Source organism: Citrus clementina, unplaced genomic scaffold, assembly GCF_000493195.1.
Source record: "Citrus clementina cultivar Clemenules unplaced genomic scaffold, Citrus_clementina_v1.0 scaffold_2, whole genome shotgun sequence".
Taxonomy (NCBI): Eukaryota; Viridiplantae; Streptophyta; class Magnoliopsida; order Sapindales; family Rutaceae; genus Citrus; species Citrus x clementina.
The window spans coordinates 9,628,313-9,655,475 of record NW_006262688.1 but is presented as its reverse complement, the minus strand read 5'-3'; the positions used below and the strand labels follow the sequence as shown (position 1 = coordinate 9,655,475).

Here is a 27,163-nt window from a genome sequence, read left to right as displayed (position 1 = left end):
GTTTTTTTCGAAATAATCCTGTAATTTTGTCCATTTGTATTAATAGGTCCATTCTATTTCGCGGCCTACTAGCTTACATGTGTAGCAGACTAGCTGTAACATGCTTCCTTCTCTCCTTTTTCTCTCGCACAGTCGCACTGAGGGATCACTCTCATTGACGCACCAACAATGGACTCTTACTCTCCTCTACTCGAGAAAGCACGAGTACCGCAACCTTCGCTTCAAAAATTCGCGGTAGTTTCAATCTTCTCGAAGCTCCGGACATCACCGGCCCATTTGGGACCCGATTCAGAACCCGGAAGAGACGCAATCACTCAGTGCCTTAACTCCTCTTCTCCCGCTGTCGTCGACCAAACGGTGCGCGAGTTTTGCCGTCTCGTCGCAGACTCGAAATTCGACCTCTCTCTCGGATTGTTAGAGCTCCAGTCAGCTCTTGAAGGATCCGATCCAAAATTTGTTACATTGTTTGTTAAAGCACTGGGGCACCTTGTTCGGCTCGGGTTTGAGAGGTTCAATGGGTCGTGGAAGTTTGGGGCCACAGAGAATCATCCGTTTATTAAGGTGAGATGGAGAGAATTTTAAACATAATTTAAATTTAAATTATGAATATTGTCTTTTTGATTTTGGGAAATGCAGTTGCCTTTGCTTTTAAATGTTATGTGGAAAGACTTTGACGAATTTAAAATCTTTTCTATTTTTTAAATTAGTCTCCTTCCAGTTCCTTTGATTTTGAAGTATTTGATTACGTTGGAGGATTGTCGGTTATATAATCACATTATGGACATTGTTTTTGTGATTTTTGGTTCTAGAATTTAATTTACATTACAGAGCAAGCATTTGTAAGTGATTAAAACAATTAAAGTTAAGTTGGAGTAAATTTATTTCTATTGATTACTGGCAGTGTTGAAGAATTTGAAAATTGAAGTTTACTGTTTTCAATTTTTATGCTATATTTTCATTCATGAATTGCAGATTCTATCAAGCCGAAATGAGGTTCATACTGAGCTTGTCCAACAAGTTTTGTTATTTATGACACAAAATAAGCATTTGGGAATGGTGGAAGTTTGTGAATTCTTGAGGCCCTTTTTCAATTTCTCGATTTTACGAATGCCATTTTCGGATTCTTTGTCATCTTTGTTTGTGAGGCAGTTGGTATCATCAGTAGCATCGCTCTGTTGTTCATTTCCTAGTGATGCACTGCCAGTTTTCGAGGTCTTAAGAGGCTGCCTTGAATATTTCCCCCTCAAGAATTCAAAAGTAAGTTTACTTGAAGGAAAAGTTCCATTTTCTTTATCGGCAGTGATGGCTATTATTTTTCAGTGAAATGGCTACTTGAAGTTTACATTAATGGCTTCTCTGCAACGTAATGGTTATAAGGTGCTCAAATTTTCAGGAACAAAGGAATCTTGAATTTGTCGTGGATTGCATGGTTGACTCATATATAGTGGTGTTGAGACACTTGGTATCAAATGGATTGGTATGCTCTTATTCTTATAACTTATTGTGTCACTGACAGTTTATAGTGACTCTACCATGGTCAACTTTTATTGTCGCTTTAGTGCTGTTATGGGATTAGAAAAATGAGTTTAATTAAAGCGCTATTTATTAGTTCAATTTTGTTTCTACTGTCGTTTAAAGCTATTTTGTTTACCATTCATGTTAACAGCTAGTGACTGAGGCCCAAATGAGTGGCATGGAACTGTTAGGAACTGTGCTTTCACTCTATACATCTCCTTTCAAACAGTCTGGTGGCGTTGAGCACATAGTTGAAGTATTGAAGCACGTATTGGTTGCCCAATTTGAGCTAAGGTTGCAATATAAGCCTGAATTGTCCTCAGTGATACTTTATTTATTTTCAATCCTCATTGATTCAGAGCTTGAACATGAACAGCTGTGTATATTGAAATTTCTTCTATTCCTCATAAACTGGAAGAGTGAAAATGGTATGTTTCCAAATCTCTTTGATGATTCCGTTGTCATAGCTACTATGGTTCATAGCATTCTTAGCACAGAATTCTACTATTACATATGACTTAGTATGGGTTATTATAATATTTGGGTTCTAAGTTGCTAGGTTACTTTTTAATGCGCAAATAATCATTAACTTCAGCTAATGAACATGTTTTACTATTTTAGCCCATTTGTGGTTAGTTAAAACATTAGACAAGATTTGTCTTTTAGATGATTAGGGGACGATTGAAAAGCTTCCTCTTAGGGCTTTTATGGAGTGGGTAGTTTTTTCAGTAATCTAAAGAAGAGAATACCATCAGAAGTTGACATCGAGATGACCAATGACGGTACTTTGATAATCAAATTAAGCTAGCGCAAAAACAGACGAAAGCCTTGAAGTTACTAAAGAGAAATAGTGTTTAGATGATGAAAAATGAATAAGATACCTATCTTACTTATAATTTGACCTTTTTAGGGGCACCTTGAGTCATTTGGACATGTGAGAGAGATCTATTAGTCTAATTCTTACTAAAGTAGAGATATAATGATACTTGTGCCTAATATTCAAATATTGGGGGGTCGTTGGGATATTTCTCCTTGTTAGAAACGTGTAGTCTCCCAATTAGTGGCTTCTATGAGTTCAGTGGGGACCAAGATTACTTTATGAGGTGGTATTCTTTGTTGGATCCCCAGGTACCTCAGACAAATCAGATGCTCTTTTATTCTTAGGGGGTTGGTCACGTCCAATGGTCTCCTTGGAACCATTAGTTAAGATATTATCTCTTTCACTAGCAGGTAATCGTTTAGGCTTTGCTTGAAGAGGAGGGTGATTAGTTGGAGCAAGCCCATTGGTACATGAAGTGAGTTGTCTAAAATGTAATAGAGTTCTTGTACATTATGGGTAGGAGATAGTTTAGAGTTAGTTTTGGAGAGAGAAAGACAAACTTTAAAACTTAGTATGGCCTAGATCAACTTTGTGGTCACCTTTTTGTTTCTTTATCTATTCAGTGCTATTTTAGATATTTTCCATATCCCTAAAGAGTTATAAGGCCTTGACGAACGAACGAAATATGTCATTCTTGTGATAGAGGCTTCTTGACCTTCTTTTTCAAGATATGTGGCATCCTTATATAGATTTTTGAAATTAACTTTCAACAATATCCTCCTAGTATTCTTTATCAAGGAATGAAATGAAAAAGACTATTTACTTTTGATGGTACATGTCGTTGTCTCTTTTTCCTCCTCTTAACAATGGAGGAGTGTCTATTTGAAAGACAGTAGGCAATGTATGTTCTTAGGGGAGGCATGCGTATCTCAAATTAGGAGTGCTGACATGGTATATTTATGTCTGTGAATTTTTAGGCAGAATATGAAGAGCTTCGCCTCGTTTTTCAAAAGATGCTCCCTACAATAGACAAACCTTGTTTTGAAAATAGATGGTTGAGATTTAAGGGGTAGAAACACCCTATTAACCACTGTGTAAGTGGTGGATCCCGTTCTCTTAGAAACCTTATCGCTCTCCTTCAATTTCTTTTTCTTGAGAAATAAAAACTTGAGGTTTCTAGGGAGTTTCTAGGCAACAGTAGGTCAGAGGGCAAGACTTCTCTTTATGCTGAGGACCCTGTCTCAAGATTGGGAATCAATCCAAAGATGAGGATGACGACATTGAGATCCTGGACCTTATTTTTCAGTTGAGTGCGTACTCTTCCCTCTAAAAAGAAAAGAGCCCTCAAAACCAGCCTATTAAGTCCTCCCTTGGTGCAGAAATGTACTTCTCAAGAAGCTCCTCTAAAGCTTCTATTGATGCTTGCTAACTAGTCAACCCGAAAAAACTAAGAAGCCAGTTGTTAAGAACCCCAAGTGGATGACTTCGGCTGAATTAGATCATCTTAGACATCGGTATAAGATTCCTTCCTGCGTTGAACTTAGGCTTCCTGAGCCTGAAGAAGCCATGGAGAACCCGCGTAGGTGGTGTAAAATGTTTTATCACATTTTTGTGATCTAAAATCATTGGAGAAAATATGTCCCTTGGGTGATTGCGGCACCCTAAAAAGTTCCATTTGGCTCTTAACCTTGAAGCTAATTCTTTTTCATCCATTCTTTCAAGAATGAAGGCCTTCTACCTCTCTCACTTCTCTAAAACTCTTCATATCCCACCTAAATGTTTGTAGACATAAATGCGCCATATCAGCACTTCTAATTTGAGTCACGCATGCCTTCCCTAAAAACTTGCCTTGCCTATTTTTTCTCACATACCTTTTCTCGAATAGACATTCTTCCTTTGTTAAGAGAATGAAAAAGGGGGAATGACACATACTATCAAAGTATTTAGTCTCCTTCACCTCATTTCTAAAGAAAACTCGAGAATATTATTGAAGGTTAATTTCATAAGCCTATATGAGGATGTCACGTGTCTAAAAAAAGGAAGCCTCCATTATAGGAAGGACACATTTCATTCGTTCTTCAAGGCCTTAGAGCTCTTTAAAAATATAAAAAATATCTAAAGTGACATTGAGTAGATAATGGAAGAGAACATGGACCACAAAGTTGAATTAAACCATACTAGGTTTGAGAGTTTGTCTTTCTCTCTCCAAATTCAGCTTTAAATTTTCTCCTATCTATGATGTGACAAGGTTTCTATTGCATTTTAGACAACTCACTTTATAGATCAATAAGCTTGTTCCAGCAAATCACCTCCTCTCCAAGTAAACCAAATCGTTATATGCTGATGTAAGGGATAGCACCTTAGGTAGTGATCCTAAGGAGATTATTGGGCATGACTAGCCCTAAAGGATCAGAGAGCACATGACTTTCTGATTTACCTGAGAATCCAACAAAAGCATGCTGCTTATAAAGTAATTTTGATTCTCACCAAACTCACAGAAGCTAGAAATTGGAGACTATACTTGTCCAACAAGGAGAAATATCCCAATGGCCCTAATATTTGAATATAAAGCACAAGTAACATCGTACGTACCCTACCTAAGAAGGGGATAGACTAATAAATCTCTCCCACATATCCAAATGGACTCGATGACACCCCTAGGGGCACCCCGTATGAAAAGGTCATGTTTATAGGAAACACAAGCATCTTCTTCATTCTTCATCTTCTAAACACCATTACTTTTCGTAAAGCTATGCTTTCTTCTTTTTTGCAATAGCCTAATTTGATTGTTGGAGTGCCGTTGCCGGTCATTCCGCCGTCGACTTTTAATGTTATTCTCTTTTGCAGGTCTTTGAAACACCTATCCACTCCATAAATACCTTTAGAGGAAGATTTTTAGTTGTCCCCAAAACATCCGAAGAACGAATCTTCTCTAATGTTTTAGCTCACCAAAAATGGGCTAAAACATGTACCATTCAATTAGGGTATTACATTTGCTTGATATTATAGAAGCTTTGCAGGTATTTAAGAAAGGTTACCACTTTATCTGGTTTTATTGTTTTTTTATAAAGGTTTCTAGTTTTATTGTTGCTGCTATTGTTTTGATATTTACCAACAAAAAAACTGAACCTTCTGGTCTTGTGCTCTGCTTCTTAAATGAGATACAAGATGACTATCAGTTCACTTCTTTTTACTTCCCCCGTGGATTTTGACAGATAATCTTGCATCATTTTCTCTTTGGTTTGCTAATCTATTTGAATGCTTTACTGCATTTTCACTAAGTCACTCTCTTTTGCAGAATATGGGTTTGGTGGAGCTACATGTGATCTTAGTGAGGAGCTATTGTTGATATTTCCCATCCTAAACCTTATGTCGTCCCCTTCTAAGTCAGTTAAAGGAGTGGCAAGTGATTTGCTTGTTTTGTTGGAGAAGCTTTTGGTGAAATTGTTGGCAGCACCAAAGATGGAAGTGGCCATGAATGCAGGGAATCCATCCATCATTGGATTTGGATCTATTATTTTTAGGCTTTTGAAAAATCTATGGTTTCAGGTTTATTCTATAAACTTAGATCTGAGCTTGTTTCTTTGTTTACTTTAATAAACCGTTAATTTTGAAAGTCTGTTCTCCTTGCTAGAGTTGCAATTAAGGCTTTCTTGGATCTTTTCATTTTATACATTGCAGGATCAAAATTCGACGTCAGGTTCTTTCTTTCTCAGTTTGATTTCAACAGGAAATTATCGCATCGAAGAAATGGATGAAGGGCCAGGACCTTGGACTTCTCAACTAAGAGAACTTTTGCTATGCATTATTGATAGCAAAAAATCCTCCCTACCTGTCTCTGCATCTCAAGAGGCTTTATCTACTGGTATAGTATTGATAATTCTGTCATTTGTATTATGTAATAGCTAAGAATGAGATTTTTGTATCCGTTTATGACACTAAATTACATTAAAGTTATGCATTATTTGCTGTATTTGTCGATGTAGAAATGTCCATGTTACTTGGTGCCATTGCCAGTGTTTTGGTGATACATCCATCATTGGGAAGTTCTGCTGTAGATGCTTTCGCTACTGTTGGCAAGATGGATCCTAAACTGGGAGTTCCATTGTTGCTGGCCATTTTGTTTTACAGTAATATGTTCACCAGAAAAGATGTTGTGTGCCAGAATAAGTTGGTGAGGTTTCCTTTTATGCATTCAAATCATGTGTCATGAATTTAAAACAATGCATAATTAGCTTTTCTTTTTTGCTCCTGTTTTTTGTCACAGTTAGTGAAATAAGAAAAGTTTTTCAACTACTCTTGCAGCCAAAGCTTTTGGGAATGCTTCCATCAATTGCTTCACAGTCCGTCATGATTCCTCTTGTAGTTCAAACCATCTTGCCAATGCTGCATAAAAATGCAAAGCCGTATGCACTCATAATGGATGAACTGTTATAGTCATTGAATCCTGCTACCATTCTTGTTTCATTAACTATATTATTTTAATGAATCTTTAAATTGTTGTTTTGATTAATAAGTGTTTTCATCAAGTAACAGCAGTCCTTTATATACTGTCCAGAGTTTTATATGCTACAGCCACTCGCTTGCTCTGTCAGACCTGGGAGATCAATGATCGCGCCTTTGGGAGTTTGCAAGTAAGTTTTGAGATTCCTGTTCCCTCAACGTAGTCAATCATATTGAAGCTTGTTTGAGTGTCATCCTCAGATACCTAAAATTACTTGAAATTTTTCATATTGTGGCTTGATTGGCTATTTGAGTTTGAATTACTGCTTTTAAAGGTAAGCTTATCTTGGGGAGTAGAATGTTCTTGAGACATTTTTCTCAGCTTGGCTTACTGACTTTATTCCTAAAGTCTTAGTAAAAACCGTTTTATTTAACTACTCAGAGCTTGTAAGGGCATTGAAAACCTTCTATGCACTACAGTTCTTGTTACTTTGATTCCTTTCGCTTTTCCTTTTTGGTCTTTTGGTTATGCTTTTTTCTTAACATATAGGGAGTATTACAGCCAAAATTGCTCATTGACTTCAAGTCTGAGAGAAACATTTGTATAAGCATAGCTGCTTCTATTCATGATGTTTGCAGAAAAGACCCTGATAGGGGAGTGGATCTTATCTTGTCTGTTGCGGTAGGTGTTTCCCTAAAATTGTTTTGTCTTTGCTTTCTCTTATGTATGCCATTCTGAGGTGTCTCCTCTCCCTTCCCTCCTTCCTCCTCGACAGGCTTGCATTGAGAGCCGTGATCCAATAATTCAAGCTCTTGGTTTACAGAGCCTTGCTTATCTTTGTGAAGCTGATGTTATTGGTAATCTTTACTGTGCTATGACTTCCAACAGTTGGGTGCATTTTGTGTGCCAACACTCTATAATAGTACTATTTCATGTGATTGTATGAAAATTTTATTACTCCCATATTTGGCTTTAAAAAGAGAGGGATTGCTTGGTATTATTTTGAAAAGTAGTGCATTGTTACTGTACTAATTAGACCCATAGGGGTTTGGGTTTTTCTGTATTGTAATATTTTTGCAAATTGTACCAATAAAATATCATTATATTCTGTGTTTTTCCTTTGTAATTAACTAATAACAAAACAAAAGTAGCATTGTTTGGTAGCCAGCCGCTAGCATTGGCCACTATTTCTTAAGTCTCTGTGGGTGCCATGGTAAACTTGGATTGTCAATCTACTAATTCATGCAATTATTATTGGTGTTCAAGTTGTTGTTGGCTGAAAAATGAAGACCAAGAGTTCGCAAATCATGTAACTTCACCATCAAACCGTGTTGGGGTGCCCTAGGACTACCATTGTGTAGATCAGCTGATGCTGACACTGAAGATGGTGGCAGTGCACCTCAATTTGTTTTCATTTGATGGTTGCATTTTAAGGTTGCCAAACTTTCATTCCTCATTGTTTGGTCAACAGCAACTTGATTATCGATGATGATTGCAAAGATGAAAAGATCATCAATACTAAGTTTAATTCTATCTTGTCCTATACTATCAAATATTGTCAATTTGCAGCACCAGACATAGCCTTCATTTCACAAGAAACATGTTAATTGTTCTTTTCCATGAATATTACTGCAATTTTTTCTCTTTTGGGTGGTAGCCTCTGTTATTTTTTCACAGATGCAACTTAAAGTTGCAAATGTGACCGCCTTTTTAATTGTGGATATAAAAGGTTTTCATATTTTCAACCTTCATTGAGAATAATAAACTTGTGAATTGTAAAATCATTTTTCTATATATCGTGAGCAGTCTAGCTTTGTTTTCATCATTCATCTTCCCTTTGTGTTTCATGTTGATTCTAATTTTAAACATCTCCTTTAAGTAATTGATTTTGCCTGGTTTTCTATGCGTTAAGCCATCTGCTTGCCTGAATGAAAGGTGGAGCCAATAAAAATATTAACTTATTGGTGAATGAAGTGGAAATTTTGTTTTTCTCAAATCACCTCAATCATACAGAGCTAGAAGAAATTAGTTACATTGATTATATCCAAAATGCTAAAGATAAAACTTCATACATTGAAGTTGTGTTGTTTTGTCTATTAGCTCCATTCACATTTCAGGAAGATTTAATTTGAAGCTTCCTGTTTATAGTAGTAAATTTGCAGTTAATACCTGATTATATGGACAATGTCATCAGTTTTTATGAATCCTTTTATATGGACGATTACATTCATTTTGTAGAAAATTGGCTTCCTTAAATCATTTTTCTCTAACCTAGATAGGCATGTTTCTCTCCAAAATAAACATAACATCTTTACTTTTTCTTATCAAAAGGGTATAAAAAAAAAATAACATACAGAAACTTCTTTGTATATTGATTTGTTGGAATGGGCAGGAAACCATAAAGAATATTGTATCTTTATTTTGTGCTTTTGGTGATTCTGAAATTGCGTATTTCTAGATTTTAATTAATGTACACATATGGAGAAGTTCTGATTGTCTATCATATTAATATTATTGCTCCAGATTTTTATACTGCCTGGGATGTCATTGCAAAGCATGTGCTAGACTACTCCCTGGATCCAATGCTTGCCCAAAGGTAAGCATTTCCTGAAATCAACTAGTAATTTATGGACTGAATTTGTCTGACTGATTATTAAGTCAATAGGGCAGCAATTTTGTAAACATAACTTAGCCTGGGCATGGTGAGTTTACTGAGGGAGTGCTAGGCCGCTAGCCTTATGCATTGACATGATTAGCTTACATCCTGACATCTTTCTTTTTTCTCCAAAATGGGCCTTCTTCCTTGATATATGAAAAATGATTTCTTTCTAGTTTCTTTTTGCTGTAACATTTGGTTTCTAGTGTTGTTTTATTCAAGTATTACTCCTTTGTACTGCGTAGTTTTCTTATTCCCCTTTGTTTGTTTCTGTGCAATTCAAGGTAAGTCTGCCTCCTAGGTTTATTCCATTTTAATCAGTGTATCATCTAAAATATTTTCATCATCTCTTTTGGTAAAAGTTAAAAAAAAAAGTTTCAATACCTGCTAATCTCTGTTGATTGGCAGCTTATGCATTCTTCTAAGATGGGGAGCAATGGATGCAGAAGCTTATTCAGAAGCTTCAAGGACTGTTCTGAAGATTTTGTTGGATACTGGTACCACTACCCATCTAGGCCATGAGTTACAATGGGCAAAGGCTAGAGCCTCTGCCTTTGAGGCCTTGACTCAATATGAGGTGAGCTTTTGAATGTCTGGACAATCTTATTTCAGCAACTTTTCCTATTTTGATCACTTCTTGCCATTTACAAGTGAATGAAATATATTTTGCAGCTAGTTCAATTTTGCTGTCAACTTCATTTCTGTTTGTTTTTGGCTTTTTTGTTTGAGGCCCTCTCTCAATTAATTGACATTTTCTCAGGTCTCACATATTGATAAAAATATTTTAGATTTCAAGCAAAGGAGCTTTGAGATTCTTATTTCAGAGACAAACCCAGTTGTACTCAGGGCAATGGAAGGATTTCAAGTCAAGATTATAACACATGAGCATAGGTAAAAAAATAGTATTCTACAATCTGTTTTCCTCCATTACATGCCAAAGAAAATATTCCATTACCACGTATTGAAAACCTTCTGTTGACTTGCACCAGCAATCGGCGAAGATTCGTGAAGGAGAAAAAAGTACCTGGAAGTAAGATTGAGAAATTACTGGATATTTTTCCTCGGGTTATCTTCTCTTCAGGTATAGTATAAAGGCAATTATTTGTTAAATTTAATTAAATCCAAATAACAATAATATCAAATAAACATAAAACCTTATATGTAAAGGATAAATATACATTAGTGAAAATAATAATGAAATTATATATAATAATAAATAATTACGGTAAATTATGATTGTGTGCACCTATAATTAGTAGGCTTTTACAGTAGCTGTCATTTATGTCTTTCTGAATATACTACTATTCCTGCTTCATATATATATATATATATATATATATATTACTATTCATTGACTCAAGAGTCCACCTCTTGATTATATTGGAGCTTAATACCATTGTTTTGGGTTAACTGTTACTCTTGTTCTTGTAGTTGCAGTTTTGAATTTCATTGAGATGATTTTCTAGCAAAGATCTAGTGTTTAGATCCCCTGGATCATGTAGATATCTGTGTCTGATTTGTATTCACATGCACATTTATGTCTGTGTTTGGGTTTTCCTCCACATTGCCTATAGGGGTGCTAGTAAGGGTTCAACCACAATTATTGAGCCCTAGCTTATTAGCTAAAGCTTTTAAATTAAGTAATAACTGAAAAATAATGAGATTGGTGATCCTTAAATTTTCCAATAAAATAAGTTCTTATTCCATCTTTTTTGACTTTGTGACGATTCAAGTTGATTACTTAATTATGCTGAAGTAGAATGTGTTTAAAATGATCAAAATTTTCAACCATTAGTATAAATTCATTGAAATCAAGCAACAACAGAAAGAGCAAGAAAATGTGTGTTCCTTGGATTGCTTGTGTATATGCTTTTAAACAAAGAAACTGGTTAGATATAACTTTTTTTGTTCGATAACTTAAAGCATCTAGTGAGGAAATGTGAATTTTCATTTTGATAGCTAATTGTGAAAAATTTTTATTCTACTAAATCCCCTTATATAAAACCTCTATAGCATTTCATTTGCAGACAAGAAATTTTATGCCAGAGAGTTACCTGGTGCAGCCCTGTTATGTCTTTCCTTCACGCGCAAAGATTTGAGGAACCAAGGGGAAGCAAGAGTAAGTCTTTGTGCTTATCAAAATTTCTATTGTCAATGATCCACTAAGCTGTCATATTTGCCTACTTTGTTTTCAGGGATTACAAAATGTACTTTCTGGATATGAGAATGCATTGATCGATATAGCGGCTTCATTTCAGCTCTCAAGAAATATTTTTGTCGCACTTCTTTCATTGCAATCATGGAAATTTTTCATGCAACGCTGGGTCAGAGCTATTATTATGTCCATTGATGCTAAAGCAGAATCCATTGTGCCAGATAGAACTTTTAAAGCTGCCAATGATATTTTGAAGGTTAACCATTGTCTTGTGCTTTTACAGTGCTGAGTTTGTACATCATAGTAGTTTAAAAATGATTTTTTGTCCAATGTATTCAATTTATTTCTCCACTCATTATGCAGACTTTGATGCGAGTGGCAGAAGAATCTATGCCTAGATCTGCTGAAAATATTGCACTGGCTATTGGTGCTCTGTGTTCGGTAAGAGATCAATGAAAGAATTATTTTTCTCATCCTTTCAGAATCCAACTTTGGTCCACACTTTTTTATTAACAGTTGGATAATCTGCACAATGAGAATGTAACTATTGTAATGAATTTAGTATTCTCATATCCTGAAAATGGAACGTCTATATTTTGGGAATGAATCCCACCTAAGGTGAAATACCATGCTCTGCAGAAGACGAGGGTGTCACTTCCTCATTACAGTTTTGTTGTGCTAATAGAATTTCACAATGGGTTAGAAGAGCTCAGTTTTGGGAACAATCCTGCCACAGAATAAATCTAAAAGCAGTCAATAATATTTGTCTGGTACTGTGACATGGACTTTAGCATGGTTACCAGTGGCAGTGTAACTGTATCATATAACCGATTCATGATTGATGTTCTTTGCTCAATGCCACTATTAGATTCTATGGATTTGCTTCCTATTTTCAGGTATTGCCTCAGTCAGCTCATACTATTAAATCAACAGCTTCAAAGTTTCTATTAAGTTGGTTGTTTCAGCATGAACATGAACACCGCCAGTGGTCTGCTGCAATTTCCATTGGATTGATCTCAAGCTCTTTACATGTAACTGACCATAAGCAAAAATTTCAGAACATCACTGGACTTTTGGAGGTAAAGAGAACTATGAATTTATGTTGTTTTGGACCCTTTTGTGGAGTAAAAAGGTATCACTCTATGTTGAAAATGCGCTGCAAAATAAAGTGACAGTTGTTGTTTTTGTTCAGCTGGATCAGTTAAGTACTTGGAAAGTACCAAACCAAGTAGGTTCCATGTAAAAAAATATTGGACAGTGTAAATCTCTTTCAAAATAAATTAAGTAACTAAAAAAATGAGCTTTTTTGCTACAAATGTTAGCCATAAATAATAATTGGTGTTTGCAATATGCTTTATTCCCTATGGTTTGATCTTATATGAAATTTCTGATATTTTTCATTTTTTTCTTATTTTTTTAGTCTGTGTCAAGTACTTTGTTGTTACCCAATCTTGCAATTTTTTTTTTTTTGGTTGTTGAATTCTTCGATTTTCTAACATGATTGAGGATCATGCTTTAGATTTTTAGTTTCTTTGATGACTCCAATATCACCCATCTTATGGGTTGAGCATATGCTTGACTTAGATACAAAATTTGTGATATTTTTTTAAAAAAAATTTCTGATATCTTTTTCTGTGTCAAGTAGTTTGTTGTTACCACAATCTTGCAATTCTTTTTTGTTGAATTCTTCAATTTTCCAACACGATTGAGGGTTATGTTTTAGATTGTAGTTTCTTTGACTACTCCAATATCACCCATCTTAAGTAGCAGTCTTTGACCCAAAGTTTCAGCCTTTGATTCATCTTGAAGATGAAAAATGTTGAAGGAAGAATTGGAACTTTTGTATTGAACCTAAAGCAAATTGTTTTTCTTCAAGATGTGATCATTTACCATTTTGGAGGATTGAGAGGGATAGAATTAAAGGAATTTTCTTGTTGATAGTGCTTGTGTGTATGGTGTTTGGGTATTCCAACCTGTTCCTCTCGTCTTTATTTTCGAACAACCAAAAAAAAATAATAATAATTCCCTGTCCTATGGTCATTACTGTCCTTTGGATTTTTGTCTTCCTCGTGATATCTCTCTTGGATACTTTATGATGAGTTTCTTTCTACTAATTTGCCTCTTCGGATACTAAATGAACTCTTGCATTTGAACAGAAAAACTGCATTGGTGAAAAAGAAAACTAAATGTGTGATTCTGAAAGCCATAGTCTGTTGTCTTTCCAAATATTGGTCGTCACTGAGAAGAAAAACATCATGTCATGGACAGTTTATTTTGTCTACAAAAAGAACAAAAATATAGAATAGAACAGGAATAAAGAATCCACCAATAGCCAAATGGAAAAGCACCTAAGTAAAGAATAATCAGTAGAGGAGATGACCTGCTTCTCGTTCTGGTAGTGAAGATAACTTAATATGCATTATGAATTGTTGATGCTCTACAGCACTTAAATTGCATGCTTTCAGGTTTTGTGTAGTAGCAGAAGCATCCTTGTTAGAGGAGCCTGTGGGATTGGCTTGGGATTTTCATGCCAAGATCTTCTAACCTGGGCTGCAGCTGCTGATGGCACTAACTTGGACAAGGAAACCTACAAGATAGAAGAAATGGAATTACTGGGAAGGACAGTGAAAGCGTTATCTATGATGATATTCCAGCTAGCTCCCTCTTCATCTAAAATTCTAGAAGGTCTCTCTGCTCATTTTCCTGTGAAGACTTGTGATGTAAAGATGAATGTAACTTCTGAATTTTCGGATGATGGCTTGGAGGATGACATATGGGGTGTTGCTGGACTTGTCATTGGTTTAGCAAGCTCCATTAGTGTAATATACAGAGCTGGGAAACATGATGTTGTGCTGAAGATAAAAGACTTAATTGTTTCCTGGATTCCTCATGTAAATTCTCTGGTCGAAAATTATGGTTCTGGAGGTGAAAGATCTGAGATAGTTTTATCTGTTGGATCCTCTTTGGCACTTCCCATTATAGTGGCTTTCTGTCGAGGAGTAGAATTGATGGATGATAAAGAACTGAACCATCTTGTGCATGGCTATAGGGAACTTATCTCTGAGTTATTATCTGTTAATAAATCTGGCAACTTTCATAAAAGCCTTCTGATGGCATCATGTGTTGGAGCTGGAAGCCTTCTTGCCTGCATTGTCAATGAAGGGGCGCATTCTTTAAATGTTGATCACGTAAATGCTTTTCTAGAATTGTTTAGAAAATGTTACTCTAATCCTTACCCTCCTATCATCCATCTGGGTGGGATGCTTGGAGTTGTTAATGCTTTGGGAGCAGGCGCTGGATATCTTATACATGTTGATCCTTTGAACTCATCTATGCGTGCTGGATATGCACAAAAGGTAGTCATGCCTTATAGCTGTAACCAGTATTTGCACATGCCCATGTGCTTGTTCCTTCTCATCTTGTACGCCTCCCAACTTGGCACTGCTTGCTCAGTTATGCAACTAAATTTCATAATTTTGCTTGACAGGAACATCCTTATACCCTGGGTCCTCTCTTTTCAGATCCTGTTTGTGAACAACATGTGACATCATTGATGCAAGAGATGTTTCTTGTGGCTCAAACTTCTGATGACCATCAACTGCAGCAGTATGCGGCATGGGCAATGTCATTTCTTCGATGTCATCTTTGGTCAAAAGAACTACTAAATACTGACAACAATATCAAGGCTGATTTATTAGGTTCAAAATCTGTTTCTCAACGTTTCTCCGACGACAATGTGGTCATGAAGCTTGGTCTGTGGTTAAGCCATCTTAATTATTCTGGGGTAGGTCACTCACTTAAATTCTAACAATCATCCTAAACTGATGCATCTTTATTCTCTCAGGCAGATTTCTTCTTTCAGTTCTTTCAGACAATTATTTCACTCTCTTTTCTTTCTTTCCTTTTCTTGATAATAATTACATTGATTTCATTTATCTTGAAATTTTCAATCTAGTATTTGACTTCTTGGTAGTAAACAGATGTTCTTTTTTTTTTCTTTTTCTATGTATCCTTTGTGTTTTATATCCTAGAGTGCTCCTCTTTAGGAAGTTATCACTTTAAGTAAGCAGTGTCTAGTGCATTCACATTTATTAATCATTTTCGAGAAAATGAAACAGTACAAAATTGAATTTTCAAAACAGATAAATTCTGTGATAAGCTGACATAGGAAAGAACAGCTACTACTGGGCTAGGGGAAACATTATTTCATTAGTGGAAGGAGTAAGCTCTAGCTAGTTTGTTGTGATGCCATGTATTGAATTAAAATATCAATCCTGTTGAATTGGATGACTTATGTGCAAGAAAAGGGAATGCATTTGCAAGTAGTCTGAGGGACCTCCATTATTTGGCTACATGAAATAGGTATTTTTTCTCTTATCTTTTTGTTGCAAGCTGTTATTTCTGTTCTGTCAGTGCCCCAAAAAAACCATCCTTATTTGTCTTGAGCCAGCTATTGGTTTCTGGATACTGCTAGTATTCCACCATCAACTGTCAAAGTGTCTTAGGCCTTAAAAGTCTCAACTTATGCCTTTTAGGTGGTTGGGCTTATTTTCCATTATTTGTATCCTTTCTTCTTTTTTATTTTATTTTATTCTTTGGATAAGATTATTTGTATCCTTTCAAGACCACAGATTGGGTATCAGACTAGAAGTTCTGAAGTTGTTTGTTGAGAGAGCTCTATTTTGCTCCCAGTATATAATGTCTTAGTGCATGTTTGGGATTGCGGTGGATTGCCAAATAATTACTTACTTGACAATCTACTCCCAAATTATGCTTGATAATTTGATGATTGCTAGTGTATTGGGTAAAAGAACCCAAATCAGCTGTTTTTGTAAAAATAATTTAACAACCTAAACAAAATTTGGGTGTAGATTGTCAAATAAGTAATTATTTGGCAATTCACCACAATTCCAAACATGCACTAACATGCATGGTGTATGTGTGCAAATGGGTATCATTTTCAGCATATTTTCTTGTGGTGGTTATTACTTAGTATGAAGGGATTTTCTTCTGCCTTTATTTTTGAGCATTTCATTACTTTATCAGGTTCATCACCAGTATTTTTTGCTTCTTTCATTCTTGATATGAACCTCTCTGTTTCTCACACTCAGACACACATTATGCACACGTGTGTTCACACACTTGTAGAAAAATAAAAAAACCCATCTGCCTGGGGACATAATTTTTTGTCCCTTAAAATGTATAATTACTTCTGCTGATCATATATATTATCTTCTCTTTGAACTCCAGACAGATGCCACTGCACGTGTTGTAACAGTATCAACTATTTTACGGTGTCTTACACGAGCACCCAGACTGCCAACCTTGGATTGGGGAGCAATTATCAGATGCTGCATGAGATATGAGGCCCAGATTGCTAAGGGATTGCCACCAGACTCTGCTTATAAGAGAGGAATCCTTAGAGAGGAATGTATACAGTTTTCACTAGCTCATGCCAACCAATTTCATCCGCTTCTATCTTTCCTTGATGAACTGTCTGATCTACCTAGGTTCAAAACACTTGAGCTGAACTTACAGGCAACTTTGCTCTTCCATTTGGCGGACCTGATAAAATTGTTCTCAGGTTCAAGGCTTGAGAAACTATTTGATGATATGGCAGACTATTTATTTTCAGTTACTTCGTACCAAGCGTATAATCCTGATCAGAAAAGCTTCCTACGAGTTTCGTTTTGGAATGGTCTCCATCGTTGTTTGGAAGAAGCTTCTCTTGACTCTCTAGAGCACATTCCTAACATGGAAAGGTGCATGGAGGTTCTTTTTGCCTTGTTGCCTGCATCACAATATGCTGCCATCATAGGAGTGAATCAAAAGAATCTGGTGGAGGAGTGGTCTGCGGCAGTTAGATGCCTAGGGAAGGCTCGACGAGAATGGGTATTGGACTTTCTGCAGGTATGATTATTTCTCTCTCTCCAGTTTTACATTACTGAAGTGATTCTTTTCATTTCAAGTTTCCTGCTTCACTGCCTTCATTGATATTGAGATCATGTGAGCGGCAACTTGATCCTGCAATATTGGCCAAAATGTTTAGAAGACTGCCTTGATTTTTTGTTGTTATATTAAAATTAAAAGTTGTTGAGGTTGTGCTAAAAGAATTCATTTTGATAATCTGTCATTAAATGGTCATTAGTAACAGCTACGATCACCATGCAGGTTTTACATGTGAATCCATTGCAAGGAGATGTCCAGTTGAGTGAGGTGGTGAAAAAGATGCAAGCAAAAGCCAAGCTAGTTAGAATTGGTTCCTTCCCATTGACTGAGCTCGGAAAGCTAAAAGCTTACATATTGAACTTCAAATCACTTGGTGAGATTCTCTGTAGAACATATGAAATAAAGGATATATGAACAAGTCATTTACTTCAAAACTGGAAACATTTGTCACAATATAAAAGACAGTTTAAACCCTTAGGGTCTTGAGTCTAGCCAAAAGGTCTGGGCTTGGAAACCCGTTGGGACCACCCAAGGGACATTTTTATCCTTTGAACTTGCCAGTTTAAAGCTCTGTGAACACTGAAAGGTTGAGGATTTCAAGATATCAAAATAAAAAATATAAAAAACAAAAATAGAAGAGAATTTCTATGCGATCCTTGTTCAAATATGCTGTAACACTGTCAACTACAATTGACTTTGTGTTTCAGGTGTCTGGGACGTACTTATTGAAGTTGTTGCTGCTCTGCAACATGCAGAAGAAGGTGTCAGAAGACAGTGGCTTGTTGACACCATCGAAATTAGCTGCGTTTCATGTTATCCTTCGACGGTAGATACTGAACCAGTTACTCGTGAACTTTTCCAATAAAAATCAATGTGTGTGCCATGTAGAAATTTACTTTAGTGCCACTTGGATTAGTGAAGAATATGTATGTTTTAATATAATTATGGCATGTTTGCAGTTGGGCTAATATCACTTTGTTTATATTGACCTGATCTACATATATTTGTGTTTCCTTAGGTTGAGTGTGTTCAAAATTGTTCACTGACTACCTTAATGATCCCTGCCTTTTTGCTTTCTATTTAAGTAATAGTCATGCCTCTGTTTCAGTTGGGTGGCTTGCTCTTTTTGATTGAATAATGATGATAAATGGGGAGATAAACCCGCCTTTTTGTGAGTTAGCAAATTGAATCTCTTTGTTTTGATGCTTTTTTCATTAAAAGTAGTCTTTCATCGTCCTGCAGGCACTGCAGTTTGTTGGTCTTCTCTCCGGTAGCTGCTGCAGATATATGCCTTTTCTGATTCTGGACTCTTCTACCGTGTTGAATGATCTACCAGTGACCCTCCCTTCTCTTCTATCAAAACCCGGTTGGGAAACTGTTGCGGAACCATTCATGTCTTATCTTTGGGCATCAACTGAACGCATTTATAATTGGGTGGTAACTGATGTAACCTCCAGTCAGTCATCACCTAGCACACAACCAATTGATGAAAGTGAGAATGACATGGCTGCTCTTTTATTACATGTGATGCACCGTGCCTGCATATCTTTGAAAGATTACTTGCCTCTTGAAAAGCAGCTTAGGCTCAGCAATATGTTGGTCAGGTGAAATATGACCATGTTCTGTAAAAGATTTGTCATTACATCAAGGCTTTCTCATCATTAGCAACAGCCATTATGCAAGTAAATCTAATTTTTTCAAGCTGCTGTATATATGTATATTTTGTTGTGTGAAGATATAGTTTTCTTCTGGTTCTTGAATGCAACATTATCAGGTCACAAGTTCTCATCGAAGTAGATTTGAGATTTGATGTTATGTCTTTCTTACGATAAAAGCCTTCTGGTCCTAGTTAAATTATCATCACGGCATCTAGTTAAGCACTAGATTAATAATGACGGTTGCTAGAATACCAGTTCCATATTCACACTGAAAAGTCACTTGTCTAAACATTAGTGAACTGGAGCTATTAAATTGCATTCTATAACTAATAACTGGGCATTCAAGGAGAGCAAAATTCCCAGTTTTGAACTCGCTAGCATATAGAGATCCCTATGGCATGGATTTTTTTGTAAATTTTGTAAAAATTTTCTCATCTCTGCGAACATAATGAAGGACACGAAATATTCATCTCAAGTGATACGTCATTCATATTTCAAACGGTAATACTTTGATAACTAGTGAAATAATTTGTTGATTTGTTCAACCCTTCTATCATCCAAAATGTGGCGGCCTCACTCAACTCATAATTGCAGTCGATTGCAGGTTGCGTTGGATTGAAGTTTGGGAAATTTACAAAAATAGCCAAAAAAATTAGGTATTTTTCAACTTTAACCCCTCAAATTTTTTTCTATCATAACTAGCCAAACACCCTATTTTTGGACTACATTACCCTCATCATTTTCATCAAATTTACAAAGGCATGCCACTTTTCCTTATCAATTCCAGCACTTCCACCACTTTTCCCTTTTCAACTTAACAAATTTCATCACTCAACAAACTCCATTACTCTCAATAAATTAGCAAATTTCATCAAACAAGTATTACATAATTGAAGATATAATTATCATTTGGAGAGCTTCTTAAGGTTAGTTTATACTCTTACCATAACCTAAACTTTTAATCTATTGATTTTATCATTTGAGTTCGAAATTGAAGTGAGTTTTTATTGCAAATGTTGTTATTTTTCATTAACAAAACAATGTGACTTGTTAAAGTAGTTAGTTTGAGTTGAGAAATGAAAATCAATCATTGAAACCCCTAAAAAATCGAGTAAAACAGAAGCCCAGAACAAGTGAGACAGGCACCTGTCTCACATAAATCTACTGATTTTATGTGAGACAGGCACCTGTCTCACTTGCCTGTCTCACCAAAATATGTGCGACAGGCAAGTGGGATAGGCGTGTGAGACAGGCGCCTGTCTCACTTGTTACCACTGGTTTTATGTGAGACAGGCAAGTGGGACAGGCGCCTGTCTCACATAAATTTGCTGGTTTTATGTGAGACAGGCACCTGTCCCACTGCCTGTCTCACTAAATTTAAGTTATTTTCCGAAAGTAATAACTTGGGCTGCATGTGTCCGTTTTAGGCGTATAATATATCATTTCGAAGCTTACGATGAGACGAAGTAAATCAAAAATTGTATACTTCATATCATCCACATAAATGTACTGCATATTCATTTTTACTAGGTTTTGTAGCGTGAAATCTTATCTCTTTTGTTTTTTTTTTAGGTTTAATGGATTCCGTTGTACTTCAATTATGTTATGACGGTTGGTGGGAGACATTAGCAGATAGCCGTACGGAGTACGTGAATGCGAATAATACAGCATTTTTAGTTCGGAAAGATTATACGTTTGAGCAATTTATGGCAAGGGTGTATGAAGTTTTACAGATAAATCCTATTGAATATAGTTTGTCGATGAAGACAACTTTGAGATCTAGTAACACAATGTATCGTGCATGTTCACTACCTATGGATATATTTAATGATGAAATGGTTAATGTTGTGCTGCACATGGCCTCTGATGTGGTCAATTATGGATGCATCCCTATATTTGTCACCACACATCCTCGAGTTCCGGCCGAAAATCCTGAGCCACTTGTGGAAAGTGAAAGTTCGTTTAGAGCAAACGAGTTTGTCCCTGATATTGAGGAAGAGGTGTTACCACAACAAATGTCGTTCCAACAACATTACTCACCAGTCAACGAAAACAACGACACTATTGATTATAATGGCATTACGATAGCGGATGTTGAAGATAATGTGTTACCATTAGGGACATCGTTAGGGCAACATTACTCTCCATTTCAAAATAATGAGTTCCGCAGTTATGATGATCCTAGTTATAACACCAACAACACAGAAGCTGATAATGTGCAAGGCATGAACTCCAATACTGAAGTTGATGATAGGGACACTGGTCATTCCGATATTCCTATCAATAATGAGGATGAACATCAGTATGATATTCCTGTTAACAATAGAGAGAATCGACCTATTCCTCCGATGGCCCGTTCGAGGAGGAGGACAACAGTTGATCCCCTGGTGAGTCTTGCTCCAGTTTTGCCTTCAAACTTGGTTGCTCCAGACTTAGTTAGAAGCTGTAATTCTGCCGACATTGGTGTGGGAAAGTTGTTCGTTGAGAAGAATGAGTTAATACTGGAATTGCGCAAAGTGGCCTTGCGGGAAAAGTTTGATTTCAAGATTGCACGGTCCACAACGACACGCTTTGAGGCTCATTGTTCTTCAGAATCATGTAATTGGCGTCTTCGCGCAACAAGAGGTTCGGATGAGCATAATGTTCCTTGGGTAGTGAGAAGAGTTGACAATGTTCATACGTGCTCTAATGAGGTTTTGCCTAGTGGCCTCCGCCAAGTTAGGAGTCGGGTTGTTGGCCATCTTATTGCGGATAAATTTATTCAGGATAAACGGATATACACGCCGAATGACATTAGAACAGACATGCAGCAAGAATACGGGGTCCAGTTAACATATCAGCAAGCATATCGGCCTAAAGAAGTCGGTCTTGAAATAGTACGAGGGAACCCTGCAGAGTCATACAACTTACTTCCCAAATACTCTCACGTTTTGACCAAAGCGAATGAGGGCACAGTGACACACCTCCAGCGGGATGGAGATGATAATTTCTTATACTACTTTGTTGCGCTTGGATCTTCCATTGAGGGCTTCACACAGTACATAAGGCCTGTGATCGCTGTAGATGGCACTCATTTGAAGGGGCTATATCGTGGAAGCATGTTTGTAGCAACATGTTTGGATGGTAATAATCAACTGTATCCGTTAGCTATTGGGGTCATGGATTCAGAAAACAATGATGCTTGGGAATGGTTTATGACGAAGTTCCACGGAGTGATTGGCGATAGGCCAGAGTTAGTATTTATCTCTGATCGATGCACTGCCATCAAGCGAGCCGTTTTAAAAGCATTTCACACTGCTAGTCATGGAGTTTGTTTTTACCATGTCAAAGGCAACATTAAGTCTAAATTCAGGATGTCCAAAGCTATTTGGGATCAATTCGAGCCAGCTTTTATTAATGCAGCAAAGGCATATGGACACGAAGAATTTAAAAGACAACTTGAAGGGTTGTGGATGCTCCACTCGGCCGCGGCTGATTACTTAGAGAATAATGTGGGCACGTGTAATTGGGCAAGGTCCGAATTTGAAGGTAGGAGATACAGCATACTTACCACCAACATTGCAGAAAGCGTGAATTCTTTAATGAGGGAACCGCGAAAATTTCCTGTTACTCATCTTGTTGATCACTTTAGAAAAACATTACAGCAATGGTTTTATGATAGGAAAATTGTCGCTGAATCGATGAGCACTCGTCTAACGACGTGGGCAGATGAGATAGTCGGCGAAAGGAGAATTTTGGCCGAAAGAATGACCGTTCGGCCAGTGTCTCAGCATCGATTTCATGTTTTGGGTGGTGGTATGAAGGAAGGGATAGTTGACATTCATGAAAGAACTTGCTCCTGTAGAGTATTCCAACTCGATCAGCTTGTTTGTGCGCATGCAATTGCTGCTTGTCTGATCGTCCGTGTGGATTACATAAGTCTTTGCTCTGATTATTACTCTAAAGATTCATTGGTCATGGCATATGCAGAACCAGTAGAACCGGTTGGGGACATGACAGATTGGGACATTCCAGAAGAAATCCAGGAAATCAGAGTTAACCCACCGATCGAAGCACCACCACCTGGTCGTCGTCCAGAGTTAAGAATTCCTTCTATCGGTGAGGATGTTAACTGAAGAACTGTGAGATGTGGTCGATGCAACCAACCAGGTCATAACCGCAAGAGATGTAAAAATCCCATTGTGTCAAATCCAAACTGACTGTGTCGTTGTAACTAATTATGGATTATGAACTCTTATTATAATTTATATTACAATTATATGTAATGAGGTATATTATGTTATGTTCATTTGCATAATGAGTACTAAAGTTGATCAATAATTACTTATAGCTAAATATATAAATATATCAAAAGTTTATATCTATTAGAAAATAAATCTACATCCATACATCAAGTCTTAATACAATACAACGACTTACAAGGCAATATCGCCCGTGAATATATCTACAACAATTTTCTTCCTGAAATAATGCCCGTGGCTACTATCAAAATCAAGTTTTAGCCCGAACATCAAATACATTGTAAACATCAACATAAATACACCGCAATCACCACTTCCAGGTGATTGTTGGGGCACATCCTTAACGATTCTTACTTTCCAAGGGTCGGCACTCTGCAGCTCAGATCGAATGTTGTAGAATCCAACATCTTGAAGCCATTGAGGGAAGACGACCTGAAGAGGTTTGAATTTACGCAAATATGTTTTGTCATCGCGAAAGGTAACCAACGAGTCGTAAATCCGCATCCTCCTCGCGCGAAGGTCCGCTCGAGCTAGTACCCAATGATCACCGCCCAAATTCACAGGGATGAATATCTACATAAATAAATTGGTAAATTAGTATATTTTATACACAATTACCATAAGATTGAGTGACAATTCTTACCATATCGACATCCGTAAACGGTTTGGACATGAAATCTTCCCGCCCATCCATATAGCTGCTCAAGTTGTTGCCATATTGTAATGAATTGACATCACAACTACCATTGTTCCATAATTGCTTTAGGAACACCTATTACACGATGAGTAGAAAATTAATAACATTTCGAGATATTTAAAACATCGAAATTATAATTAATGATTATAAAATTTGAAAACATGCCCAAAAGTATGTATCTGTATGCGTGACGCATTGTGGTAGTGCATTTGGAAACCGCCGTTGCTTCTCGCTGATCAAGCGGTAATACGTGTGAATATGCTGTGAAGGGATTATACCAAGTAAATTTATATCAATATCCATGCCAGCAGAAATATTATTGTGTATTGTAATGTACTGACCATTAAACACGCTTACCTCGTCACCAAGCCACCCCATCGAAGCATTGCCCATAAGTATTTCAAAGAAATTTCGAGACTGTTGGACGGGCCGATCCACGGAAATGTTGCCGGCAAACCACTGATCAAACTCCTCACATAGTCTTGAGTCTTCTAGTCCCCTAAGCGGATTCATATCCACACTCGATCTTTCATCAATTTCATAGTCCGTAATGTTGAGTGCGGGTAGAGCCCTGACATTCCTAACTCTCTTGAAAGGAGGAATGAAGTAAGGACTGCCAAATATATACGACGGTCGGTACGGACGCCCAAACTTACTAACGCCGGGAGGTGCCTCCGTGAATATCTGTACATTGTCATCACATATGTCCCCATGTAGACTGTACAAGGACATAGGGGTGTGCTCGTCGTCATTACCAGCATCAGTATGCGTACCATAGCCAGCATCAACGTGCGGACCATAGCAATCTGGGGCCTGTTGTTTCGAGGAGATGAACATATTAACATAAGTTCGGGTTTGAAATCATAATAACATAACGAAAACATACGAAACTTGCTCACCGAGGGTGCGGGGCCAAACAGAGAATCACCGTACGCGCCCTTTGAAGCACCCGCGCCAAACGAAGCCATAAACCCCATGACCGCTGCTCTATATTGTTGTGCTTCTCTGCGTTCCGCCATAAGTTCTGACCTCAGTTCGTTAATGGAACTGTGTCCAGTCTGAAGTTCCGACCTCAACTCATGAATGGAAGACTCTATTTTATCCAGTCGTCCAACGAAATAATCATTGCGGAACTTAGTCCTTGCCTACAATTTACGCAAATAAGAAAGTAATGACAAAATGTCGGATAGGTATATGTGCATTGTAAATGTTCAGGACGACAGAAGTTACCTCTGGCTCATTTCTGTCATATGAATCATGTGCGGATTCATAATGGTCGTCGGCAGCACCGGCATCCTCAACAGGACTCTGCTCCAGTCCTATTGGGCTCGTGGGGTCAGGATCCACCTCGTTTGGCCTTGTACTGGATGGCGCATTGATTGAAGGCTGGTGCTGCACCAAGTAAAACAGAAAACAGTAAATACCTAAAAAACAAACATATAAATGACTTTGCATCCGGTTTTCAATGATACTATAGATGATACCCACATTACGGACCCAACTTGGCAAATATGGCACGTAATCCTCGACACTCTTCCAATAATTTGTGGCTCTCTCCTTTGCATCCGGTTTCAGGGTTTGGAAAATGGTGCCATCCTGTCGTAAAGATTACCAAATTTCCAATTAGTATAACCATATATTATGTAATACTTATATACAGACATACATATAAATGACTTACAAGACGCTCGTTCAGGTATGAATACACTTCGCCGAAGTTAATATTTGAAGAAGCCACAGGCTTCCATCGCACGATCCGAGCACCCTTCCTCTTAATTTTCTCCACCCACTCTAATGGTAGTCCTTCGATCGCTTCAAAAATCCATGCCTTCAACAAGGAAAGATATGAAGTAAAAAAACGTGTCATTAAATATTTATTATAAAAAAACTAAGTTATAAAAAAAACTTCTTCACTCACATGCACTGCCGACGTAAAGCCGTAAAAGTTGTATTTCTCAATTCTATGCAATGGATTTTCTGCGCTTGCCTTCTTAAATTTTTTGGCTTTGCCGTTCAATACATTATCAATGCTTTTATATATTGTTTCCCATGACAAACGACCCCACGGAATACTTCGAAAATGATTTATGTCATCTACCTCATTAAGTAAATTGAAATTGATTTGACAATGATCCTTTCTTCCGTGTAGCACTCTATCAGCAAAGTAAAACATGGCAATTTTTAGCGCATCGGTGCCATTCATAGTCTTGAAGCGTAAGTTCATAAATATTTCCTCGAACTGGCCAAGATTTATATCGCGAATCCTGCCTCCAAAGTACTTATTAAGTAACCTATGATTTGTTTTATGCTTCGTCAGGAATACTTTTTCGCCATAGCAAAGTCCCGTTACTAGGCACCACTCTCCAATCGATAGCCGTATCAAATGGTCGCCAACTTGAAACCATAACTCATCTTTGTCATTTCCATCGCCATGTGACACTTGCCGAAGCAATATATTGTGCACAATCACGCCACTGAACGGATAGCTCCGGCACTGTAGGAAATGCCCAAATATATCGTCTTTGAATAGCTTCAACTGTTGCCTTGTTAATTTTTCCCGGATGGCATTAACAACGACATCTAATTTGCACATACTCGTGATACGCCCAGGGAAGTGATCAACATAAGGTATCGTCATCATTCCCGGTTCTTTAATCGGTCCGGGTGGGTTATGCAATGCTAATTTTGATTTGCCCATTTATCTGGTACAAGTTAAAAGTATCACACATTAAAAAATTATGAACAAAAGAAAAAAAAATTAAGGCAGCACTGCGCACTGCCTCTTGGTGCGACGGGCACCAACTGTCGCACCAAGAGGTGCTGCCTCTTGGTGCGACAGGCTCTCCCCGTCGCACCAAGAGGCAGTGCGCAGTGCTGCCTTAATTTTTTTTTTCTTTTGTTCATAATTTTTTAATGTGTGATACTTTTAACTTGTACCAGATAATGGGCAAATCAAAATTAAGCATTGCATACCACCCGGACGATTTAAGAACGGGGAATGATGACGATACCTTATGTTGATCACTTC

At 37.2% G+C, this 27,163-nt stretch overlaps 2 protein-coding genes across 3 annotated transcripts; one reads left to right on the top strand and one right to left on the bottom strand.

Annotated features, from left to right (window-relative positions):
* Positions 1–91: 91 nt before the first annotated feature.
* On the top strand, positions 92–19,288 carry LOC18051051 (protein RST1). Of its 2 annotated transcripts, XM_024190438.1 has the most exons (25): positions 92–561; positions 973–1,257; positions 1,394–1,477; positions 1,667–1,943; positions 5,634–5,884; positions 6,017–6,200; positions 6,322–6,509; positions 6,641–6,741; positions 6,894–6,969; positions 7,329–7,460; positions 7,555–7,636; positions 9,303–9,375; positions 9,844–10,012; positions 10,196–10,326; positions 10,425–10,516; positions 11,463–11,554; positions 11,631–11,846; positions 11,954–12,031; positions 12,487–12,669; positions 14,056–14,946; positions 15,078–15,374; positions 16,841–17,500; positions 17,762–17,912; positions 18,247–18,365; positions 18,782–19,288. In XM_024190438.1, exons 1-25 carry the CDS (start codon positions 169–171, stop codon positions 19,145–19,147), a joined length of 5,571 nt encoding a protein of 1,856 aa, XP_024046206.1. In that variant the 5' UTR covers positions 92–168; the 3' UTR covers positions 19,148–19,288. The 2 variants fall into 2 exon arrangements, with proteins under 2 accessions (XP_024046206.1, XP_024046207.1); XM_024190439.1 differs by lacking the exons at positions 92–561; positions 973–1,257; positions 1,394–1,477; positions 1,667–1,943 and adding an exon at positions 5,244–5,355.
* A 5,502-nt stretch (positions 19,289–24,790) lies between these two features.
* LOC112100868 lies at positions 24,791–26,773 on the bottom strand. The gene is made up of 7 exons (XM_024190732.1): positions 26,054–26,773; positions 25,817–25,963; positions 25,624–25,731; positions 25,366–25,527; positions 25,035–25,280; positions 24,891–24,948; positions 24,791–24,819 (listed from the first exon to the last, which is right to left on the bottom strand). The coding sequence occupies exons 1-7, from the start codon at positions 26,771–26,773 to the stop codon at positions 24,791–24,793; spliced, it is 1,470 nt and encodes a 489-aa protein (XP_024046500.1).
* Positions 26,774–27,163: the final 390 nt, after the last annotated feature.

Coding starts and splice junctions, on each gene's coding strand:
- LOC112100868 (XM_024190732.1), bottom strand. CDS start 26,773: ATGACGATACCTTATGTTGATCACTTCCCTGGGCGTATCACGAGTATG. Junction 25,964..26,053: donor GCTTTACGTCGGCAGTGCAT/GTGAGTGAAGAA, acceptor TCCTTGTTGAAG/GCATGGATTTTTGAAGCGAT. Junction 25,528..25,623: donor TGCCAAGTTGGGTCCGTAAT/GTGGGTATCATC, acceptor TACTTGGTGCAG/CACCAGCCTTCAATCAATGC.
- LOC18051051 (XM_024190438.1), top strand. CDS start 169: ATGGACTCTTACTCTCCTCTACTCGAGAAAGCACGAGTACCGCAACCT. Junction 562..972: donor AGAATCATCCGTTTATTAAG/GTGAGATGGAGA, acceptor CATGAATTGCAG/ATTCTATCAAGCCGAAATGA. Junction 7,637..9,302: donor TTGTGAAGCTGATGTTATTG/GTAATCTTTACT, acceptor TTATTGCTCCAG/ATTTTTATACTGCCTGGGAT.